Source organism: Mastigoproctus giganteus, chromosome 9, assembly GCF_048544385.1.
Source record: "Mastigoproctus giganteus isolate SK-2022 chromosome 9, ASM4854438v1, whole genome shotgun sequence".
NCBI lineage: Eukaryota > Metazoa > Arthropoda > Arachnida > Uropygi > Thelyphonidae > Mastigoproctus > Mastigoproctus giganteus.
This window is the reverse complement of record NC_143583.1, coordinates 33,558,146-33,584,828: the sequence shown is the minus strand read 5'-3', so window position 1 is coordinate 33,584,828 and position 26,683 is coordinate 33,558,146. Positions and strand designations below refer to the sequence as shown.

The window sequence follows — 26,683 nt, the reverse complement described above, 5'->3', positions numbered from 1 at the left end:
TACCTGTGTAGTAAGGTATTTTTGAGAGTAATATGGTACTCATTTCTGACATTAAAAATTGGTGTAAACGTCAGCCTCCTGATTTTTACCAAAATGCATTCACTGCCTGGAAGGAATGGTGGAGAAAATGCAGCAAGTGTGGTGGTTCATACATTGAATGATATTTTCACAAAGTTGAAAGACTGTGTTTTATGTATACGAGGTATGGTTACAACATCTCAGATAATAAAGATGTTACAGCTTATAGTGCATTACTTATTGATCTTCCCTTGTAATTATTAAAACAGTTCACTGTGATACCCCCCCTTTAACTGGGTTGTACCAGAACCTTGATCCAATTGACCTGTGCAATGCAAACCATGTAAAAATATTGCCTCCCACATGTTTCCACCACCTCCAGATTAATTCAGAGTAATCTAAAGTCTGTTTCTGGAGATCTATCCTAACTTTTATATTTAAGCTGTTTTTGTATCATTTGTACAATATAGCCATTTTTGATGTACATGTAAATTTAATGGAATTATTAAATTCCATTAAGTGTACATGCCTGTCCAAATGGAATCATTTGGATAAGCACATAAATAATTCAATAATTCTATTTAATTTACATGCCTATACTTTTATCCAAAGTGTCTGGGAATAGTCAAGAAGGTGAAATGAGAATTTTTTTTTTTTTTTTTTTTTGGCTGATGTATAAGCTTTGTTTTCTTGCGTCTGCCACTACTAATGCTAATCCTTTTTTCTATTTCAACTCCGCTAGCTGAGGTTTCTAGCAACAGGGCAAAATTTTCCACATAGTCTTAATCCATAGTGTGTCAACACCTCATTTCACAAAAAGGTACCTTGATGTTTTATTCTCAAAAAAAAAAATATATATATACAAATAACTTAGATAGTATGAATCAGAGCTGTAATACTCAATATGTTCTACGTTGATAATAATATTAGTAAATTAATAAGAGGAGTAAACCTCAATATAGTACGTGGAACACTTCCGTATGATACCCTCCAGAAATTAAAACGGAAAAAACGAAAAAATCGACAACTTACCGGTACATTAAAGTAAAATATAAATAATTAAATAATCAATTTAACACAATTCAAAATCAATTCAAAACAATTAAAATTCAAATTAACGCAATTAAAAGAATCTAACGAAAATATTCAAAACAATTTTCCTTCCTGAAGCTGACAATGCTTTTCGACCGACTGTCGTGATCACAGGAATGAAAATATTTCAGGAAGGAAGCTTCAGGAAGGAAAATCGTTTTGAATATTTTCGTTAGATTCTTTTAATTGCGTTAATTTGAATTTTAATTGTTTTGAATTGATTTTGAATTGTGTTAAATTGATTATTTAATTATTTATATTTTACTTTAATGTACCGGTAAGTTGTCGATTTTTTCGTTTTTTCCGTTTTAATTTCTGGAGGGTATCATACGGAAGTGTTCCACGTACTATATTGAGGTTTACTCCTCTTATTAATTTACTAATATACAAATAACATAAATACAGTCTAAGTTTTCTTATTTTGATTCATGAAAGGGCTTTTGTCTTTTAAATCCAAACCTCAGTCAGAAATAATCATTCCCCCCTTTCAAGAGAGAAAGTATTGTTGAAAACAGCTGTTAGGATGTGACAACTTTTAAACAAATCTTAATAATCTCATTTTCATCTTCTCAACTTTAACCCACCAAGGTACCAAGTACTAGAGGTTTTAATACTTTTCATGTTTGAGGTTTTCATTAAAAAAAAAAGGGGGGGGGGGGTAGCAATATTATTTGAATTTAATATTATTATGTCAAGCATGCCTCATAGGCATGGGTACAAGAGAAATTAGGACAATAATGAATGATTTTATCTTTGAAGTTCAAACCTCAGTTGGCAAGCCGGTAGATACACGGATAGAATTAAACTACTAATAGACCACAACTACCTAATGATTTTTAGGAATTGAATCTACCAAAGAGTACACCCAATTGACAAAATACACTTTTTTAAATATAAACTTTGCTTAAACAATAGTTTTTTCAAACCACATCCTTCAAGTATAAAGTATTACAATATATTCATTTTCTCATAAACAATAAAATTTTACTTACCTGTGGTGTGTTTAGTGTACTCATGGTTAATTTAACTATACTGGATACAGGGGATAGCCACTTAGAACAATTTTCTTTGTGACACTGATATTCTACAAAAGAGATATAATCTATAACAACACCACAACTCTGAAAAACTAGTGGAATAACATTCTTGGATAAATCTTCTGCTTTACTTTTCTTATCAGCTTGTTTCATAGTTTTCAATAGATTAAGATAGAGTTGCTGGCTATATTTAAGGCAAACTTCCTTATACTGGTCCTGGATATAAGCTCTTTGTAATTTCTGTTTAAAAAAAAAAACAGTTTATATTAAGCAGATACAGGTAATAATATGTGCTATCTAATGCATATCATACACTCAGCGATCACTCAATTATGACCACCTCATCTGTAATGATTACGCCACATAGCTCATAGTATAAAAAGCTAAAGAGTTGCATAAGCTAGAGCAGTGGTAATTTGCATCTGGTTATGAAAGTGAAAGTCATAAAGTAGCAGTAATAACATAGTAAAGATATCAAGGAGTTTCAAAAGGGCATGACTGTGGGAGCTCATGTATTGGGTGCTTCCATATCAGAAACAGTATGTCTTGCCAATTGCTCATGGCCCACTGTGGTAAGGTGTACAAAGAATGGTGTCAAGAGGGGTAAAACCACCTCCCGCCAACAGAACTGTAATGGATTAACCAAGGTAGATGTTCACAGTGGGTGCAATGCATTGCACAGGATCAACAGAAGGTTACCATGTGACAACTGACATTGCAATACAATATGGAGAATATAAGAACAATATCCCAAGTGAAGATGTGCCGCACACTCAAATGTATGGGGGTTCCACAGCAGACGACCCAAGAGACACCCTCTCCTCAATGCTAATCATTGACAGTGAACACTGTGGTGTCATCAACTCACTGGTTGGACAATGGAGGACTGGAAATGAATGTGCTGGTCAGATGCATCCAAATACATTACTGGTACAAAAGTAAGGCTTCCTAATTTTTTGCTTTCAAATGTGGTGCCATAGATCATTTCATGTCACTGAGTGGTCACTAGAGGCCTCTAGTTTCACCATACTTAGTGGCACTGTGATCGGTCTAGTGAGTGTAGCACATGGCTAGTTCAAAATGGTGGATATTACAGATATACATATCAAAATGTTTATGGTGACAATACTGTAGATGTGAGTAGAGTTAGATGTTGAGTAAGACACTTTAAGAGTGGGGAGAGTGACATTGTTGACAAGCCCGAAAGCGGCCAGCCAGTAACATCAGTGAACAGACAACAAGAGCCGGATTGACGTGCTGATCAAAGAGGACCACCACATCACAACGTATGAATTGTACGATGCAGTAGGTATAAGGAAAGCTGTTGTGAAAACCATCATAAAGGAACTAGGCTACAACAAGGTTTGTGCCTGGTAGGTCCTGAAAATGCTGACACACAAGCACAAAGAAGCCTGGAAAGGCATCTGTATGGAATTTCTCCAGCACTACAAGAGTGAAGGAGAGGTTTTTCTTTCACACATAAGTCACAGGTGACAAAACCTAGGTCCACCATTATGACTCTGAAACAAAGAGACAAAGGAGTGGCACCATCAAAATTCACCGTTCAAAGAAGAAGTTCAAAAGACAACCGTCTCTTGGTAAATTAATGCAACAGTGTTTTGGAATAAAGATAGGGTCTTGCTTGTGGACTTCTTAGAGCATGGCACCACAATCAACTCAGATCAATACATGGAAATATTGAAAAAGTTGAAAGCCCACATCCATAGAGTTTGACAGACAAAAAGCTTAATGAGGTTCTTCTTCTCATGACAACACACAACCCCACACCAATCTGCACACAATAGAGGCCATTACAAAACTGGGGTACACTGTTCTTCCTCACTCATCTCATAACCCGGATCTTGCACTTTCCGACTATCACCTCTTCATCCTACTAAAGGAAGCGCTCCATGTAACCCATTTTGTGGACGAGGACCAGCTCAATCACAGTGTTCGTGAAGCCCTCCAGAGCAAGAGTAAGGACTTTTACAGGACTGGAATACAGCATCTGACTCAGAGATAGTGGAAGTGCATAGAAAATAATGGTGACTTGGTGGAAAAATAACAGTGTGTTTATTAATAATTAATTGATGTAAAAGGCATAGTTGTAGGAATTAAATTTTCTGTGGAAAAAAATAGGAAGCATTACTTTCGTACCTGACGTAATTCATCAATGGATGTCTTCGTGTGTGGTTCAAGCAACACAGGTCCACGGACCCATTGTGCATTGTGCCAACTATCTAGGCAGGTGGCTGTGGATGCTTAATATGGGACATGTTTTGCTGGCAAGAACTAGAACCCCTGATGTACATGGACCAATGTTTCACTAGTGAGGTCTACCAGCAATTCCCAGGAGATCATGTGCACCCTGCCATGTTGCATGTTTTCACAGACAGAAACAGGATGTTCCAAATTCACTGGCCTCCAAATTTGCCTGACCTCAATAAAACTGAACACCTGTGATGTGTTTTGGAATAGGAAGTGAGGTATATGGACATGCAACTTTTATCTATTCCAATACTGTGACAAGCCTTGCAGACAGCATGGCTGCAGATCCCAGGGATGTCTTTAGACATCAATTGGAGTCAATGCCTAGGCAAATAGTGGCTGTTATCTGTGCAAACGGTGGCCTAACATGGTATTAGGTAGGTGGTCATAATTCAGTGATCACTGAGTGTATGATATGATGATGATATTATGGAGCTAAATTTGCATATTATAGTATAGCATATATACCCTACATGACTAAAAAAGTATTTGGATACTCATCCATGAATATAGTATTGTAATACTATATACTTAATAACCAGCCGGCACCCCATATACAACCCCCCCCCCATTTTTTTTTGTTTTCTATGCTCCCTTCACAAAAGAGGTGTTTTGGTCACTTTATCATTTTCGTAACTATCGAACTAACACAATAACCACTGTATTATCAGCTTTCTCTCCGAAGCTAGATTTCTAAATCAGATATTGTCGAACCCTTGCCCCGAAGGCACACAAATTTCGTCCTCAAACGGTAGCAACTTCCTCTGGTCATTGTTGTCCTAACTCGAGATAACAGTTGCTTCTGAAGAAGTTAGGTCCGCGAGTCCAAAAAAACATGAGCTTTGCTTTTGCGATTTGGCTCTGACTCGCAGCCTCGGAAGTAAAAACCCCCCGGGACCAACAGTAGGTCAGATGATAAGAACGATATATAGAAGAGTAAGAGGGCAGTCAGAGGAGAGGTCAGTCAGAGGAGAGGTCAGCCAGAAGAGTGCAGATGAGGCGAAAGGACAGGGTGTAGAGGAAAAACGGACAGGAGGACATATGGCATTGCCAAGCAGAATTGATCACACCGGACGTTCTTTCATTCGGGTAACTCATGTTGTCTCCCCTCTGTTATACATAAGCATTCCTCCTCAGTAACATGATTTTATACTATTGTTAATAGGTTAAAACATATCGTATTAGTGCTATTTTAAATAGCGCAACATTTAGTATTGTCATCTATTATAATTCACTGTAGGTAGTATGATGCATGATAGGTTAAGACATATCTTATGAGTGCTATCTTAAATAGCGCAACATTTAGTATTGTCACCCATTATGATTCTCTGACAGTAAATTTAACTAGTTTATCTCCTAAAGGGACTACCCAATAATTGTCACATGCCAGTACGGACTAGAGATGAGCCATCCACACGAAGAACACATACATCAAGGGCCCATCAGTTACCAGTTTTTTTCAACAATGTTAAAACCAAACTACTTATGTATAATCCATCTAAATTGTTACAGCTAGATTGTTTACTATTTGCAAGTCACTGTCATTTAAGCTTTATTGTTTATTAACCATGTACGTACATCTTTTTTTAATATAATCCTGTATTAAACCATGTTTTGTTTATGCATCCCTGCCTCAGACCCATTCTCTTACTACACGACAACCAGAACAAAGATATTAGAATAAAATAACTAGTACTGCGGCACTTCAAGATCTGACTATAATCAATAGGGTCTTGTAGTGAAAGATACAACACTGGTTGAAGGTGCGGGTTCTATTCCCTACGTGGCCGAATAAATCTTTTAGGGCTCGAGACCATTGTCCTACTATAAAAGCCACTAGGCAGTCACGTAAGTTTACTGGTGTTTTTCCCGGGGACAGGCTTCAATAAAGATTCCCCAGCCTCCAATCTGTCCCAAAGGAGTGAGCTTGTTGTATAGCCAATACAAATAGATAAACCCAGCCAAACGCAATAGCAGACACCTCCCAATGAGCCTGAACGAGGAAGTAAACTCCAGTATAACACTGTTGCTAATCGTGACCAGGATTAAATGTCTTACGGAATGAAAAGCCATTCTACACGAATGCTCGTGTGCATTCTAATTTTATGGATTGAAGAACAAGTCACAGAAAAGCAAACCAGAGAATAAAAGAAGAATCTAAGGGGACTACAGTTAGAAAGCAAGGTTTCTGATTTTGTGCATAGAGAGAGAGAGTAGGTAGGAGGCATTACTCCTTTATATCAATACAGATATCCATACTTAACAACAGACAGCAACTGATAACAACTGTACCTATATATTTCAATCTCGAGAAAAAAAAATAGATAAATATAAACAAATAAACAAATTACTATATTATTGTAACACACTCTAGAATTGTTGATTACTAACATTATAATTCTGTTTCGGCTTAATGAAAAGGTAAGTCACGCCATTTTGGAAGATAGGGTCCCCCAAAATACTGATAGGGTTACCCAATTTTTACCAAAATATTAAAAGGGTCACCCTAATCCTACCCAGGGACTAGTGAATTAAAAATGGAGGATCAGAGTCCACAAACAACTGACCTATCAGCCCCTCTATTTGGAACACAACAGCCACAACCCAGGCCAGAACCAGACAGACCTCATTTAGCGAATATCGCGGGTTACCTGGGTCCTGTACCAATCTTTTTTGGCAAACACGATGAAGGTCCTTCGGTCCAATTGTTCGAAATTTTGGAAGTGTCGGAGAATTAGCACTCTGGCAAGACAGGGAATTAATTGCGGTCTCGAAATCAAAATTTCGTTCTCTGGCGGCAGACTTCTGGGCCAACTCCCTAGAACTACGCAGGGAAAAGAATTACAATACGTTTAAAAATGCCTTTTTGGCTCAGTTTGAGAAAAGGGAACCAATTATTCCCTGCCTCCACCAGTTCGCCACTGCTATCCAAGGACCCTCAGAATCGGTGGCCAGTTACAGTGCACGAGTTAGGAATTTAGCCCGATTGGGATTCAAAATCCAAGTCCAGTCCAGTCTCAAAGTCCAGTTTTAGCTCAGGAGCACTAGCATGGCAATTATGATGGCATAGCCATTTCAAATATTGATCTTGGGAAGGTGTAGTCACTCTCTTACGGCCTGATCCAGGTCTTTTCTTCAAATCACTGGTTTCACACTTTAATTTTGGCACCCGGATGACAGCCTATTTTATCAGTGATAGCACGTGGAGAAAGCCCTTCCTGGGACAGAGCAACACCTACACTTTTCTTCTTGGTGTTAACTGAACATATGGAGCCATGCTTACACCTCCACAAAACAGGATACTAATGAGCATGTATACCCTTCCAACGCCATATTTATAGAAATGGCTGATGCAATACCTTTGTTTTGCGACAAACAAAATGACTGTAATCAAACAATATCTTATCCGTTTCACTACAAATGTTACTTTTTTTTAAGGTGATGCAGTTTTGTCTGCCACTGTATTTTGACAGTTACTCATTAATGAGCTGGATGTAGGAAATAAATCTGACATTATTTATTTGAAGTTACTGCACAAGTAGAAACATGTTAGGATCACAAGATTCTATAATTGAACACAGGGTGGGTGGCTGTAGGGCAGGAAGCGGAAGGCAGAAATTAATCGTTTCTCCTCAGAATGGTCCAACATTAGAAGCGTTGTCCACAAAAGATTGCTTCTGGGACCAGTTTTGTTTCTGATTTTCATAAATAACATTGACAAAGGGCTAGATAGTATGACGTCAAAAATTTCAGATGATATAAAGATTAGGAGAGTAGTTAATGATCAGTGCCTCCTCAGGTTCACTTGATTAGACTTCAAGGATGGTTAAAATGTGGTAGCTATATTTTAATGCAGCAGAAATGCAAAGTTTTGTAGTTAGGAATAGCAATCACAAAGTAATTTATACACTTGTTTGGGTCAAATAAACAGAGGAAGCAAGAGATTTGTGAATTTTGATACAGGAAGATGAGTTTCTCTAAGCAGTGCAGACAGGGGGCAAGAAAGGCCCATGGTGTCTTATTGATGATTAATTGAATATTTGCACATAATTCCACTATATAAAGCAATTGTACGACCATACTTGAATCCTGTGTCCAAGTATGGAGATCTTATCTAAAAAAGACATTGAGCTTCTTGAAAGAGTTCAATTTCCTGGGATCAAATACACCTTACACACCTGAGTGAGGTGTATAAGGCTCAGGGAGGGGATAATAAAATGAATAAAGATGAAATTTTCACTGTTATAAATGATTCCAGAAGTAGAGACCATAAATTCAAATTATTAGGAGAGATTTAGATGAATTATAAGATTTTCTTTTAGTTTGCAAGCTGTTAATTACTGGAATAAGTAATCTCCACCAGAAGTTGAGGCTGGCAACTTGCAGAAATTCAAAATCCAGGAGGATAGCTACCTACATGAGGAGGGTAATACATAGGTAGTTTATTTTATTTTTTATATAAATTTTACTTTTTTTATTTTTATTATTATTTTATTGTTTATTTTTATTTACTTTTAATTTTTTGATTGTTTATTTTTTATTGCTATATATATATATATATATATACAGTGCATTTTTTGGGACAGTACGCAGCAGTACGGTATACCAGCACCTTTATTAACAGTGACTTGTGACATTTGGATGCAGTATACTTCCAAATTTGTAATATTCTGTAAATTTTTTCACATGTTTACCTACTATTCAAATAAGCTTAAAGTTATTTAACTAAATTTGCATTTTTTACTGTCTATTAAGATATTTTCTATATAAAACTTTATAACCATTTTTAGAATTCTAAATTACTCAATCGGACTTCTGTTTAACGAACTCCTTTTATAGCAATTTTTATTTTAAAATTCCCCTTGGAAGTTACATTTAAAATAGTTTCCGTTGAGTGAAGAAAATTTCATATAATGAACGGCTTAGGAGAGACTTAACTGGGTATGCACTGTTCGCACTTCTGGCCTTCAGGCAATTGAGGAAATTAGTGCTGCTGCTAAGCAAGAATTGAGAAAGCTAAAAGGATTACCATTCTACAACTTAGGGGTACCTGGTAAAGCCTATCTGACCACCTGTCCCACATACGAGAAGTCGCGCTGGTCAATAATGAGCAGATCAGGGGGTATTCCCTGATCTGCTCATTGAAAATATTCCCAATGGGCTCTGGCCCACCTTCTACTGCAGTGGTGTCCAACCTTTTCCTGTACAGGGACCATATTCAAAGTTAGATTTTTTCGGGGGCGGCACTGAATGATTTGAGAAAAATTAGTGTGTTATATTTTCCATATCTTGTTACATGTAAAAGGAAGTTTCTGTTTTCATGTGACTGTTTTTTATTTTCAGGCTATATATAAAAAATGCAAATTCCCAATGCAATTGGGAATTGTGTAACAAATGGGACCCAATGTGTAACAAATGGGTCCCAATGTGTAACAAATCTAAGTCACTAATTTTGTTTTTTAGATTTTATTAAAATTATAAAAATATGACTTTCTTTTGTTTTTCAAAAAAATACCTTACTTTTGCCTTTAAATGCTTGCTTTAGAAAATTTACAACCTAAAAGGATCACTGCTCAAGATGAATATAAGGTGAATAAATAAAAATAATGATACACCTAAAATTGAAAATATTCAAAAATAAGTACAATGCTACAATGCATGATTACATTTACTAAAAAAAACATTTAATGAAAAATTTTTTTGATAATTAGCAAAATTTAAAATGTTGTATTCACTTTCTGTGCAGGCCATAGGTTGGACACCACTGTGAATCAACTGTTAAGCGCCCCCATTCGAGAATTAGGAGAGTGTGATTTACTTTTACCCCCAACAAATAATCATCTGTTGTTGTTTCGAGGAAGTGTGTTATACACATTGTTCCATAAATTTTCCCTATCTCTGTTTACATAGTCACAGTACTGAATATCCAAATGACAACAACATTTTGGACAGTTAAAAAAAAAAAAAAAAAAAAAAAGAAAAAATTCAGATTTAAGAACTAGTGATAATATCAATGATGAGAGAAGGAAAATGAAGACAATGAAGGTATTAAACCTTCTAAACATGAAATGTTGGCATTTGGTGAGAATAAAGTTAGAAAATTGTCAATTAGGCTTCAGTTAAAGGAAAGAGATACAATTCGTGGATTTCGAGAATACCTAATCGAAAAGACGGTTTCGAAAAAATTGAAGAGCATTTGATGAACACCAGAGTATGATACCAATTTCATCGAGTGAATGTGAACGAGGATTTTCACAAATGGATCTGATCATCAGCCCAACCAGAGCTTTGTTGATGACATTTCTTCGCTACTATTTCTTAAAATTGTAGGCCCACCTGTGACACACTTCAATCCAGCAAATATGTTGATTCTTGGCTCCTTCGGAAATGTCATTCGCCAACAGACACAAACAGATGAAAAGAAGTTGGCACAGCGTGTTCGATAAGAACTCAATAAAAATTTGGAATATTCTATAAAAACTTTATTATGAATTTTTTTTTACAAATTTTTACCTACTGCTTATTTTTTTACACATTTTACTAATTTTTAATATACTTGAATAATAAATTTATGCTTAATAAACTGTGTGTTAATATACGTAATTTGTTGTTCTTATTCCAAAAACATTACCACTAAAGTAGCAATATCAGGAAATGATTTTTTTAGAGTACTGTACTTTTCATGTCCTTTTGATTTGCAATATTTCCTGACGGCAAAGAAATGAGTACCGGCACCTATTTTTTTATAAAAAAAGCACTGTATACACACACACACACTGGTGTTTAAAGAAAGTGCACCACCCCTTAAAATTGTAATTGTCATCTGAATAATCATCACAGATTGCATCAGATAAGATTGAGACATGTAGGTGATGATGTAATACTGCATCGGCTGTTACTTTCAGCTATATTATTTATAAGCACACTATACATTTATAAGCACACTCTGCAAGAGTTGCAGTTATTCCTTGCTTGTGTTAGGATGGCGAGTTACATGCAGTTGATGCCACAAAGAAAGAGTGCTATTGTTGCTTTACATGAGGAAGGATGTTCTTCCCATCATGTTGCTTATAGAGTGTCTTGTAATCAGTCGACAGTGAGTTGATTTATTTCCGAACTCAAGAATACAGGTTCTGCTGATGGGAAAAAAAGGAACCGGACGCAAATAAGTCTCTAAGCCAAAACAGAACCGCGTTTTGAAGAGCTTATGCCTTGAAAATTGTAAAGCTTCTTCATCTGAGCTGAAAATAGAATGGGAAGACATACAGCAGTGGTAGCAAGTGCAGTAACAGTCAGAAGACGCCTCTTCAAAAATGGACTTGTAGCCCGTTGTCCTAAGAAGAAGCCCCTCCTCACACAAAAAATGAAAAAGGCCCGATTAATTTGTTGTAAGGAGCATGTCAAATGGACCCCCGAGCAGTGGAAGTCAGTTATTTTCTCAGATGAGAAGAAATTCAACCTGCATGGCTCTGATGGGAGACAAACGATTAGCTGCAGATGTGGTGAAGAATACCATCCATACAAATGATATGGGGGTGCATTTTGTATCACCTGCAGTTTATAAAAGGTTCCGTAAATGCCAATGGATACCTGGCTATATTGGAAGGCAAATTGCTGCCAACCATTAGAGACCATTTCAACCTGCCAAGTAACTGCATCTTTCAGGACTACTCTGCTCCTTGTCATCGGGTGAAAAGTGTAAGTAGGAACTTCTGTAGTTACTTTAGCTACATTTCTGCATTAGAGGTTTGACAGTAATGTGTTTACATTTGTTACAGGTGATAAAATGGAAGAATGGTCCATTACAACTCTTAGCTGGTCAGGAAACAACCCAGACCTGAATTCTATAGAGAACTGTTGGCTTCGTGTGGAATCTGCAGTTGCCAGAAAGAAACCAAAGACCCTTCATGAACTTCAGGAAACCATAATTCGTTTATGAAACCACTATCAGTTGATTATCTTCAGAAATTGATCTTCTCAATGCCTCTACGATGTGCTGCTGTCATCAGGGCCACCAGAGACGATTCAACTAAATATTATTTTGCAACTGGTGAACTTTTCATTTTGTTTTCCATTTAAAACAATAAACTGAAGCAAACTGAGGGCTTCTGATAACATTTCAGCCATAATTGTTGTGTTTACCAAAACTGTTGTATAAAGGTTACAAATGCTCATTTTGGAATATTTTGAGACAACCTATCAAATATTACTTAGCTTTGCCTTAACTATTAATAAATATCTTTGGTTTATATTTCTATTTGTGATGCTAGTCATTAATGTAACATACCATCGCAAAAAAGGGTTAGAAATGTGAAATTCCTAGGTGATGCACTTTCTTTGAACACCAGTGTGTGTGTGTGTGTGTGTGTGTGTGTGTGTGTGTAAGGTGTTTGATAAGTGATGGTCAATAATTTAAAGGTGAATTGTACAGACTACAATATGCAAAAAAAGCCTAGTAAATATGGGTCCATAAATGAATTGTTTTTGAGATATTGCACATTTCTAGTTGGGATCCACCACTGACAAGGAGAACTGTACAGAGTTGGGATCCACCACTGACAAGGAGAACTGTACAGAGTTGGGATCCATCACTGACTTGTTTGTTTAGCATTAGCATTAGTAGAGGCATGTAGCATTAGTAGAGTTATGCAGCATCAGCCAAAAAAAAATAAGAAACCACTTCCACTTCACCCCTCTGTTCGTTCAAGATACCTGTCCAGCTGAGCCTTAAACTTATTTAGGCTATCAACTTCCACGACAAGGGATGGAAGTATGTTCCACCAACCAACCACCCGCTGGCTAAAGGCAAATTTCCGCATGTCTATCCTACATCTGTCTTTCCTCAATTTGAATTTATGCCCTCTCAGGTGATTATTCTGAGCGAGAGGAAGAATCCCATCAGCATTGAGAATGCTCAAACCATTCAAGGCTTTATACACGTCTATCAGATCACCTCACTGGTGCCTAGTCTCCAGACACTGTAATTTGCAAAACTTAAGCCTTTCTTCGTAAGAGCACCCCTTTGTTCCATTCACTCATCTTGTTGCCCTTCTCCGTACTCGTTCCAGCAGCTCTACATCCTTCTTGAAATGAGGCCTCCAGCCCTGTATACAGTATTCTAGGTGTGGCCTGACCATTGCCTTATACAAGGGAATAATCACCTCCTTATCCCTGCTAGAAAAATTCCTATATATCATTGACAATACACCATGAGCTACTCTTGCAGCCTGTCTGCACTGCCCAGAGAACTTCATATCTGCCTGCACAACCACTCCCAGGTCCCTTTCATTCTCTACCACTGTCAGTGTAGTACCACAGAGTTGATACGATGCTCTGGGGTTGCTGTTTCCCACGTGTAGTACTTTACATTTGTCAATGTTAAACTTCATTTGCCACCTCTCAGCCCATCTACTCAACCTTTCCAGATCCTGGAAAGGTTGAGTAGTGTCCTTGACAACCCTGCCTACCTTTGTATTATCTGCAAACTTCGACATTAAGCTTGATATACCATCATCAATATCATTTATGAATACAGAAAACAATAATTGACCCAACACTGAGCCCTGAGGGACTCCACTAATAACATTAGTCCACGACGAGCAGTGTCCATTGATTACCACTCTCTGTCTTCTCCCCCTCAGCCACCCCTTTATCCACAGCAGCAATTTGCCTCCAATGTCACACTGCTCCAATTTGTGCAGCAGTCTTCCATGTGCAACAGTATCAAAGCCTTTCTAAGATCCAAGTATATAATATCAAAGTTATTCCCTGCATCCAGTTCCTTTGTGACTGCATCATAGTATCCAATCAAATTGGTCAGGCAAGACTTCCCCTTAACAAAACCATGCTGTGTCCGAGCTATAACTGAAGTCTTGTCTAAATGATCCTGCAGTGCTTCTTTAACTAGTGCCTCCATTAATTTTCCTGGAACAGAAGTTAAACTCACAGGTCTATAATTACTTGTGCCAGCCTTTGATCCTCCTTTGTGAACATTTGCACATCTCCAGTCTGTGGGTACCTCCCCTGAGTCCAAGGAAGCTCTCATAATTATCGCTAAGGGTTTGCTTACTTCCTCTGCTGCCTCCTTTAATATAACTGGATAGATCCCATCCACCCCGGGTGGATGGGATCTTCAACAATTTCTCCTCCACTTTACTCTCAGTTATTACAAGATTCTCTAGCTTACTACTAGAGTTCAATACACACTTTGGCATCCCCCTCGCTAAATAACTCCTCATGTGTGAATGTTGATGCAAAATATTCATTTAGTTTGTTAGCTACCTGAGCAGGATCATCAACAGTTGATCCATCGATATCAAGTGGTCCAATCTGATTCATCCCCCTTCCTTCTAGAGTTTACATAAGTAAAGAACTCTTTGCTGTTTTTCTTTGCATCCCTTGCTGTTTTTCTTTGCATCCTTTGCATCCCCAGGCGAAGGCAGATTTCTCGTAATCTGCCTTCGCCTGCCTAACCTCCTTTGTAACTTGGTTACAGATCAACTTGTATCTATCATAGGCTTCTGTGTCACGTGTTAATTTGTATGTATCCCATGCATGTTTCTTCTCTGCCATATGCCTCATCAGTTCATCTGACATCCATTTAGGCCTAAACCTTGAACAATATTTCTTGGTTGGTATGTAAAGCCTAGTAGCTTCCAAGTTAAGTTCTTTGAATGCTTCCCGTTTTGCATTTGCTGTTGGTAACATCATCAGTTGGTCCCATTGCATAGAATTTAAATACTGTCTCAGTCCGTCGTAGTCACCTTTACGAAAGCAATAACCCTTCCCTTTACCCCTAATGGTAGTTACCTCTTTGAGTAAATCCCACTTCAGCACACTGTGATCACTGCCACCTAGTGGTTCATTTATCTGCAGATTCTTAATGCATGAAGAATCACTGCTGATAATCAAATCAAGAGTATTACTCCCTCTAGTTGCCTCCCGAACATGCTGATGTAGAAAACAATCATCCAATAAATCCACAAAAGCCTTGCTAGTGTGTGAGTGACCAGCTCCCAAATTCCAGTCAATATCTGGGAAATTAAAATCTCCAATTATAAGACTCTCTGATTTACTGGCCCATTCTATTTCCCTGTACAGTTTCTTATTATACTCATCAGAGTCATTAGGCTTATAGCACACTCCTACTCTCAATTTTGATCTCCCAATGCTTATGTCACACCAAACTGACTCGACACTGCACTGTCCAGCGATGTCCACTGCCTTCACTTCCTTGGATTTTATGTATTTCTTAACTAATAGCATAACCCCTCCTCCCTTCCTATCCAGTCTATCCTTTCTGTAGACATTGTACTCCCCAAATTCCAGTTCTGCATTCCTTATATCTGTGTGACACCACGTCTCCGATATCGCAACAATATCTGCCTTTGATGTTTTGAGCAATACCTCAAATTCATCAAATTTATTTACTAAACTCCTAGCATTGGTGTACATGCAAGTATGCATGCACCTATTTCTATTCTTAGCTACCCTAACACAACCCATGTGTTTACTTGTACCGCAATGACACCCAGCAGTCTCCGAAATATCCTGCATCTTGTTTTTCAGGCTTCTTCTCATTCCAATAGAAGCAGTGCAAGAATCTCTTTCACCTCTGCCAGTGGCTACTGTTAATCTATTCGTCTTTGTCTCCCCCCAAGCTAGCAGTTTTCCGACCCACCTAACACTGCCTCGATTGCATCAGCAAATATTCTTGCACCCTTTCTATTTAAGTGTATCTGATCCCTGTAGAAGCAATCTCTCCTGTTAACAAGTACAGTCCAGGCTGAAAAAAATTCTACCCCTTGAGCCTTGCACAATCTTTCCAGGGCCGAATTGATCGACAAGGCTCTCATCATATACTCCCTCCTATCGTGTCTGGGCAGAATTGCAGACACTATCAAATTCAACCCTATTTCATGGCTTTTTTTCAACAGTGACTTGTACTTGTTAAGCAATTCTGCCGGTCTCCTACTCTTGATATCATTAGTGCCAACGTGTACAACTTATCACCTTTTGTGCCCTTAAAAGATGATATCTGCTCTACAACGTCATCAACCTTTGCCCCTGGCAGACATACCCTGGTCCTGTTCCACCTATCCTTTTTACAAAGCATGTTCCCTGTTTCCCTGACAATAGAGTCACCAACAACTACTTGTTCCTTTGGGACCAGCGCATTCTGCCTGGAGGGTTGCCGCTGTGTTGCCCGATGACCAAGTGCAAGCTCTGGCGTTGATGTGGACAGCTGAGAGCTTGATGGGCCCCTCTATTTAGTTCCTTCGAGGGCATCCACCCTGTCTTTCAAGCTCTCATATAGGCCCATAAGAATACTGAGTTGTTGCCTGATTTCGATACATTCCTTGCATCGCGCACACACAAAGACATCCCCCATGGCAATATCATGTCCCGTACCTGAATGCTCCACAAACATCATGCAAGCTGTGCATTTTAGAAGGCTGTGATTCGGAAGGCAACTGGCCCCCTCAGTTCTCCTCTGAGCCACAGCACTTCCATTAGCTTGAACCTTTTGGTTTGCTGCTCTGGTCTGAGTCATGATTTCTTTTAATTTAAATAAAATTTCAATTTCAGTTTATAACCCTAACTTATCTCCCAACACAGTTATAACGGAATATATATTTTTTAGTGTCAAGTATTAATTATCTCCAAGTTCCCTTTATATAACTTCCGTATCAGTTATGTATTAATTAATTATGTTACATTTGTAATCTAAGTTGGTATATGTATTTAGTTAAAAGTACAATTTAAATGCCAACGAAGTTCAACAAGTTTAATAGATTTTACCGATCACTGAAAATATTATAACCTATACTACACTAATGCTATCTAGGTTCGATATATAATGATCGTATGACAAAGACAAGGGCAGGAAGTTACGAACGGTAAATCTATGGACACTTAAGTATTAATTAACTTTCAAATCTCGCTGTCTCAATTCAGAATAAACTAACGATCCTTACTAGGTCTATAAGCTACTTACAAAAAATAATTTGATGTAAAAAATATTCAATAATTATCTCCAAGTTCCCTTTATATAACTTCCGTATCAGTTATGTATTAATTAATTATGTTACATTTGTAATCTAAGTTGGTATATGTATTTAGTTAAAAGTACAATTTAAATGCCAACGAAGTTCAACAAGTTTAATAGATTTTACCGATCACTGAAAATATTATAACCTATACTATACTAACGCTATCTAGGTTCGATACAAAAAATAATTTGATGTAAAAAATATTCAATAATTATCTCCAAGTTCCCTTTATATAACTTCCGTATCAGTTATGTATTAATTAATTATGTTACATTTGTAATCTAAGTTGGTATATGTATTTAGTTAAAAGTACAATTTAAATGCCAACGAAGTTCAACAAGTTTAATAGATTTTACCGATCACTGAAAATATTATAACCTATACTATACTAATGCTATCTAGGTTCGATATATAATGATCGTATGACAAAGACAAGGGCAGGAAGTTACGAACGGTAAATCTATGGACACTTAAGTATTAATTAACTTTCAAATCTCGCTGTCTCAATTCAGAATAAACTAACGATCCTTACTAGGTCTATAAGCTACTTACAAAAAATAATTTGATGTAAAAAATATTCAATAAGCAGCTAAATATGGCTAAAAAACTTCTCGTTCAGCGGAGTTGCGACTTGTAACACGTGGATACCCTTACCAATTTAGGTTAGGTTATGCTCATTCTCTCCCTTTCCCCTCTCTCAATGTTCTGAAACATAGCAGGCATACTGGTAACAAAGGATAGTCAACATGGAAAAAGGTTACAGCAACAAAGAGTATGCGGACATGCACTTCATGTACGGTAAAGCCAACGGCAGTGCAATCGAGGCTGCACATTTATACCAAGAAGCATTTCCCCGCTAAAGGCAGCCCAGCAGGCGCACATTCACCAGGGTACATCAATGCCTTAGAGAACATGGGTGCTTCGCACATGGAGTACGAGCAGGTAGGTCCAGAAGCATAACACCTGATGTTGAGAAAAGGGTGTTAGAAAGAATAGGTCAAGGTGTGTCTGTTTCAACTGCAGTCTCCAGGGTTTCCCCTATATGCTGCTGTAGCATCTGAAAAGGCCAAGGCCAGCAAGTGTATGTATGTAGGTGTGTAAGTATGTGTCTTGTTATGTTGAGTGCTGGCGCCTGGCGACTTCACAGCCAGGGGGCAAGGGAGACCTTGTCTCCAACCTTGGCTACGAGGAGGCGTGCCAGGGTCCACTTTCTAGCTGAGACTCTTACTGGGGCTATCAGGCAAGCCTGAGAGCACAAGATGTTTAGGGAAAGGAAGTGGGGATAAGAATCGAGAAGTATGGGGATTGGAAGGGATGGGGAGGTTGGATAGAAGAGAAAAGTTTACAATAGTTTATAGAGTGAGAAAAAAAACTAATAATAAATAAAATAATAAAAATAAATAAAAAAGTACCTATATACGATGTTTACTATTAGCTAAGTGAGTACGATCAGCACTCCTGGGGAACTCATTCAGAAAATCCAAAACTAAAAATAACAGTCCATTACATTAATTAACACCATTTAAAAAGTATTACTATTAGGCCACAGCAACCAGACACACTTGTCCAGTTATTATACAGGGCTAAACTACTTTGCCTCTTAATAACACTCTATGAATATCTGATCCTACACTCAGAAGGCAAATGGCAAGGTGCTATCTATGTACAAACATAGATAGCACTCTGTCAGCATTTTACAATTCAATATCATATTTACAACATGCATAGCCAACTTTTTCTCTGTACACAAAACCGCTATCAATATCCTGATTGTCTTTACAAGTCACATCTTGACAGGAACCACACTCAGCTCAAGAACCACTAACACAACCAACAGACAACCTCTCTGTTAAATCTGCTAAATCCAATTTTATATTTATAACAAAGTCTACAAAACAAAACATCATTGCCATCGTGGAACCAACATATTTACTTAAGAAAAGAAAACTAAGGACTTATTTACAGAAAGCATATTTAATGGACAAAGTATAATAGTTCTTGTCCTTGAACACAAACTCTGGATTACTTGGCATTACTCTTTACAGATCAACTCCAATTAGTCTCTTCCTATGTGCAAACAATTTATCTGCAAAATTAGAAAACGCTACGAAATTTTCTTTATCTCTGACAAAACATGGTAGGTTATCAGGCCTGACATAGCCCAGTGGTCAGGAGCGAGAGTGCATAGCACGCGTTCCTTGAGTGGACCAGGGTTCAAACCCGTGACTACTAAATAGGATAAATATTTATATTGATGATTTATTGTAAACTCTACTGACTTTGTTGTCGTACCAGAGTATAAACAGAAAATTTATTTATTTATTTTATCTTCACTGTACACTTCTGTAGGAAGCTGTAAATTATTTCTTAAATCTATATAGAGATAACGGTCAAATATTAAATGCTCCTTGGTCTCAGGAGCACCATGCTTACATAATGGAGAGACAGCCAACCCCAGAGTGAACAATTTGCAAACAATTTATCTGCAAAATTAGAAAAGGCTAGGAAATTTTCTTTATCATTGACAAAACATGGTAGGTCATCTTCAGTGTACACTTCTGTAAGAAGCTGTAAATTATTTCTTAAATCTATATAGAGATAACGGTCAAATATTAAATGCTCCATGGTCTCAGGAGCACCACGCTTACATAACGGAGAGACAGTCAACCCCAGAGTGAACAATTTGGAGTTCAAGCTGCCATGCCCTGTTAGAAGAAAAGATACATTTAGACCAGGGCAAAACCAAACCGACTGTTGCTTGGTAAAATCTGATATGTTAGGAAAGTAACTAAAAGTAACTCTACCAACTTCTGCATTGGACCAAGTTAATTGCCAACTATTAAAAAACTTTCTTCTAATTCTACAATTATCATCCTTAGTTGGTATGTCTAAATTAATTAAATAATTGCTCACCTTTGCAGGCAGAGCTTTCCAATGATAATATTATAAGTAGTGGTACATAACTTTATATTTATATAATATCGGTGTGTAGATACACCATAGACAACTCTTAAGAAACTACAAAGGGACTGAGGAAGCAAACAAAAAAAAAAATTGTACAAAAATAAAAATAAAAAATAATAAATAACAAAGAAATATTTATTTATTTTGTTATTTATTTCTTTGTTATTCATCATTTTTCATTTTTACTTTTGTACAATTTTTTTTTTTTTTTTTTTGTTTGCTTCCTCAGTTCCAGTTCATTTTTGTACTAGGTTTTTCAAATTCTTTCACCTGTTTAACCACCACTTCACTTCCACTTTCGACTATCCCTTAAACTTCTCTTAGTTCAGGCACTGTGTGTACTTTTCATTTCCATTTTTACAGACACTTTATTTATTTTACAAATACGATTACTTTTGTTATTTTCCTATTTCTGCTTCTTTTAACAGTTGTATATCACTACTATATATATATATATATATATATATATATTTGGCTGGTGCTATAAAAGCATTGGCTTCCTTCCACCATATTGCTAATACTAATAACTTCTGTAAGATTAGCAAGGCATTAATTATTCTTATATATTAAAAGGGAAATAAAATAAAACTTGATGTGGATTTCAGAGGAATTTCACATCTTAACATACCATACCTGAATAAAATATTGCAAATGTAGAAATTTCTTGAGAATTAGATCAATTTTATCCATTTTGTGTTAATTTCATTTAATTTTTGTATAGAGTGAAATGTAGGGCTTGCATAAAACCGAGAAATTTCAAAACCGAGTTTAACCGAAGTTTACTCTTAAAACCGATTTTCTCAGACTTAGGGAAAATAATTAAAAGCTTATAACACAGGTATTTATTTTATCTTGGGTAGATTGTACAAATCGTAATCAAATCTTTTAAACAAAATCTATCACCTCTTATAGTAAAAAAAATAAAAAAATTAAAATGCTCCAAAAAAAGTAACCAGCTTGAGATTATACAAAATTACAAATTGTATTCAAATCCTTTGAATAAAAACTATCTTCTCGTATAGTAAACAAAAAAATAAAAATAAAATAAAAAATAAGCCCTATAATAATAATAAATAAATAAAAATAATGTGAAAAAAACAGCTTGGGGAAATTACTTTACTATTTATTGCTCAGCTTTTTTTTCTGAAAATGATCCTTTAAAAAACACAGTATATTAAGCATTTTTCCTGATAGACTTGACCTTATTTTTGTGTTAAAGAGACCAGTGATAGAAAACACTCTCTCAGATTTGACACTTGTTGGTTTAATGGTCAGCAATACTCTATAAACTTTCTCCAGCTTTTCACTTCTACTGCTAGTTGCCTCCAGAATTTTAAATTATTTGCTGATTTCCAATTCACACGGATATTTTGAAGGCTCTTCACAGTTAATCTCTTTATTACACTATCATACTCTCGCATGAGTGTATCTCCAACATCGGAACTAGACGAGTCTTTGTTTTCTTCTAAAAGAACAGTTCATTTATTTTCAGTTTCTTCATTCAGCGCTAAGACTCCTCGGAATGTTTTGAAAATAATCTCTGATAAATCTCTTCAGCATGCTTTTTCAAAACTTGCTTACTTGGAAAATCAAAAGTTCTTGAACCTGAATCTTCTTTCCTAAACTTTTTGGGGTTGTGTAGATAGCTCAGCAAAGCCACAGTTTGGCAATTTCGTCTTGCATTGTAACGTTGCAAAAGGCTTTGGTGAAACTTTAAAACAAATTTTAAAACCGTTTAAAGCAAATGGGTTTTCTGCTGTATCAAGCTTAGCAAGCAGAAATTCTATTGAAGACTCTGCTTTAAGTAAGTCTGTATCTTCTGAGGTTATAGCCTTCAGAATCATTTCAACTGGTCGTAAATTTTCACATAGCAATTCAAGTGTTTTCTAGTCATCGTCAGACAGCTTCAGTTGACAGTACTGCACAGAGCATTTGGAATGCAATTTTTCAATTTCAAAAATCTCTCAATCATATAGAATGTGCTATCCCATCTAGTCTTGCAATCTAATATAAGTTTATATTCTTTCCCATTAAATTTTGCTTTAACAAAATTTTATAATATGTCATTTTTGGTAGGCGATTTTCGAAAAAGCTTGCAAATTTTTCTGACTTTGTTAATAGTTTGTGCAATATTGGCCATTGGATTGAAGAAATAAATTAGCTCATTGGTAAAGTCGGCTTGATAAAGCATGCTTTCTTCATTATTTTCATTTTCTTCATTTATTTCATTTTCTTCATTGTTTTCTACTGAAAATAATGAAGAAAGTACATAACTACTTTCTTCATTATTTTCATTTTCTTCATTGTCTTTGGGAGACTGTGGCACCATAATTGATTGCTTTTTTCTTAAAGTACATCTATAACTGACAGATGTATACAATGGGCTATACATTGTTGATGATTAGGCGTAATTTGCTTGCCAAACTTAATCATCATTGCTGCTTCATCGGTGGCGCAGGCAACAATATTCTCATCCAAGTTCAAACCAAATTCCTTCAAGTGTCCATTCACAATTTGCTCAGTTCTTCTGCTATCAAGTGAACCATTAATCTCAATAAGACCTAACGACCAATGATTGTCTTTTGAACACAAATTTATATTCATATACCTTTTATTTTGTATAGACGTATATTCGTCTAGAGTCAATGAATACCGTGCACCCAAAACCAATGAATTTTTGAAATGCTGAATGAGTTCTTCTTTCTTAGTTTTATAATAATTCAGAACCATATTTTTAATTCCATTCACTGAGGCTGGTGGTAATTTATCGTATTTATTTCTATGAAGGTGAAGGCTTGATTGTATAAACTCACTCTTGGCAATTGAATTAAAAGAAAATCCATCTAAAGCAGCTAATTTTAAAATCTCTTCTTCCATAGATTTTTTTAACTATAAAGTTTTCTAATGTTCTTACCATTTTTACGGGAGGTTCACTGTTATCTTGTTTAATGTCAATCTGGCACATTTTGTTAAATGCGACATCAAAGATGATGTAGATCCTCCAGACGACTTCGTTATCTTCTGACATTTTGAACATTGTGCTTCATCCATGCTTTTTTGAGCAAAATAATTCCATACATTTGATTTCATCTTAGACATTAAGAGTAATAAACATTAATTAGTAGGAATTTATATCACCGACAATTTTAAATAAACATATTGAAGATAACAAAGGCACAATACTATGTGTCACTCCTGCAAGCACTGAATGAAGAGTCTAAACGAGGCAAGTTTCAAAATTTTTACGAAAGAAATTTTTTATTTATTTACTTGCAATTGTTTTTTCCCCAATTAAATCTATTGTATTTTCAAAATTACATAAAAGCTAAATTTGGTGAAGCTGCTTTTTGGAGAACATTTGATCGCAAATTTAATAAGAATAAAGAAGCAAAAAACTTTCTACGATTGAAATTTGATGCAATATTCAGCGAATCTGTTTCTAGTGGGTAACCATCAATAAAGCGCGTTCCATAACTTGCCGCGAACAAGACAGATGGAACGGAGAAATGTTGAGCATTTTCTTTTACGCTATCGCTCCAACTCACTCAGTCATAAATTAGTACACCTGCATCGTGCCATGATACAGGTGGGAAGATAAAAGGTATCCCTCCTAGATTTGGGTCACTTGCCCATGAGATTCGTAACTAAACATAAAATAAAATGAAATAAAAAACATGTTTAAAACATAAAGCAGTTGAACGATCCAGACAAACGAACAAACAAAAGAAAATGTGCATAACAAAAAACTATATTCGAGGGCTAACTAAGAAAATATTCGAATCCGGTTTTAGAAGCTTGGTTTCGGTTTTAACAACTCAATATGAAAACCGATTTAACGGGTTTTATAAAACCGGTTTGCAAGCCCTAGTGAAATGTATCCAAACTGAAGCCATAAGCATATTCACCATCATGCCACTGATTGCATAGACCAGTGTATCTGTGGTTAGATATGATGCATCTTTGTCAGGATAAAAATGCTAAACAGATAAACACATTAATTTAATATATCTATCTACGATATACACATGTACTAGTGGTCCAACATTAGAAGCATTGTCCCCAAAGGATTGCTTCTGATTTTCATAAATAACATTGACAAAGGGATAGATGGTATGATGTCAAAATTTGCAGATGACAAAGATTAGGAGAATGGTTACTGATCAGTGAATCCCCAGGTTCACTTGAGTAGATTTCGACGATTGTCAAAATGTGGCAGCTATATTTTAATGTAGCATAAATGCAAAGTACACTTAGTAATAGCAACAACAAATTAATTTATACACTTGTTTGGGTCAAATGAAAAACAGCAGATAAAGAAAGGGATCTGTGGGTTTTGATGCAGGAAAATGAAGTTCTCTGAGAGCATATACAGGGAAAAAGGAATAGGAATGCTAAACAGATAAACATAATATTAATTTTATATTATCTGCCTACAATGTACACATGTACTAATGGTCCAACATTAGAAGTGCTGTTCCCAAAGGATTGCAAACTAAAACTAAGTTCTCTTTGTACATAAACAGGACAGCAGTATCCTTTTAACATCTCTTCAGATGTCAGGCCATAACTTAGTCTTTTTAAGCCTCAGAAGAAGGGAACAGGGCAACTCCCAAAACAGCAGACCATCACCCCCCCCACCCCACCACCAATGTGTAGCAACTCTAATTTGCAAATAAATGCATTTTATATTTATCGATACATTTTGTGTTCTCTTTTTACTTATTTATTAGCATAGGCACATGATGTAAGAAAGCAAGCTTATATAGCATCAGCCAAAAAAAAAAAAAAAAAAAAAAAAACACCTTAAACCCACCTTTTTTTTTTTAAATTCATCTACTTAACTTATATAATGCCCTTCCTACAATACACATATACAAACATCTTGGTTTTTCTCATTTTTACACTTAATATTTTTTAGAATAGACCAATGCATCAGTGTAAACCATATCCATGTTTTACAAACCAAAACTTTTTTGAATATGGCTGCTGTTCAAACAGACAAAGTAGGAACCATTATATTCTAAGTCCAGACATTTCTTGACAAAATACCATATGACCTGCCTGGTTAGTTAAAACTGTAATCAGGAAACAAGACAGAGAGACAGAATACATAAAAATAAGGTTGTTGTTGTTGTTATTTGGAGCATTAGCAACTAAGGCCATATTGCTCCGGGAATATTTGGTGGTCATTCCCTGACCTTTCCGCATCCTTCGTATTTGTTGGTGACGGGCTCAAAGCCCGGTCTAATCAAGAAGTGTGTGCTACGCACTGCTGCTCCTTCCCACCTGGCTATGGAGGCACCCATAAAAATAAGGAAGAAAGAGAAAAGTCTCATAGAAGAATATTAAGCAAAAATTACAGTAGGCCTGGAGCATGAAATTTTGATTTCAGTGATGTATTTTCTGGCTCAGCAGTGCAGAAATATCTGTGAATATAAGCAGTCACTCTGTATCTTAGGGGTTGAAAAAAGTTAAAAAAAAAAAAAAAAAAAAGTGCTTTTTTTTTTACAACAGTAAAATCTAAAATTTACAACGAGTACTGACATTTACAGATACTTAGGTGAATTTCTAAAGCCATATTTTTAATTTACGGCCTATAGCATGTTTAAAATGTCAAAAATGCTAACAGTTAAAATTAAACCAATTAAGCTGTAGCAAATTTTATGCTAGTTTGTTTAACGCTTTTAACTTGTACAATGTTATTTATATCCTTAGCTCAAAAATCTGTTTTGTTGGCTAGCATTTAGTAAACTTCATTATGGACCATGTTTCAGATCTTTGAGACAACTTTTTTTGATGAGGTTTCCAAATATTCTTTGCTTCAAAATTAATCCACAAAAATGTCCCCATAATTAGCTACTACAAAACTAAAAACAAACATACAATCACAAAAACTGCAATTTAAAATGTGATAATTAAAACACATGCAATAAGATCCATTTTCAATACTACTTACCACTAGCAAACTCTTCAAAATTATTACAGTGGTCAGTAAGGCTGTTTTATTCCCAAGAGAAGTCTTCTTACTTGAAAATGTGGTACCTAGCTAACAGGTAAAAGAAATCACTCATCAAAACAAGCACATTTCATGTACCAGCTTTTATTTTAAAAAAATATGAGGAACATTCAAGAAAAACTAAGACTGATGTCATCATTAGGAAATGTGGTTGGCCATCCTTTCAACTATGGTTGGGGAGACAGTAGTGCACAGTGAGTATGCTATGTGCCCAGTACAGTGAGTGACTGTATTAA

The 26,683-nt window shown here is 36.2% G+C and overlaps 1 protein-coding gene across 1 annotated transcript in view; it reads right to left on the bottom strand.

The window, feature by feature from the left end:
• LOC150080138 (uncharacterized) overlaps positions 1-26,474 on the bottom strand; it is a 100,281-nt gene extending 73,807 nt beyond the window's left edge. Inside the window, exons 1-2 of the mRNA XM_090380626.1 lie at positions 26,388-26,474; positions 2,103-2,387 (exon numbers count right to left, since the gene is read on the bottom strand). Coding sequence (XP_090236752.1) covers positions 2,103-2,300 — 198 coding nt within the window. The 5' untranslated portion in view covers positions 2,301-2,387; positions 26,388-26,474. The remainder of the gene's footprint in view (positions 1-2,102; positions 2,388-26,387) is intronic.
• Between the last annotated feature and the right edge of the window lie 209 nt (positions 26,475-26,683).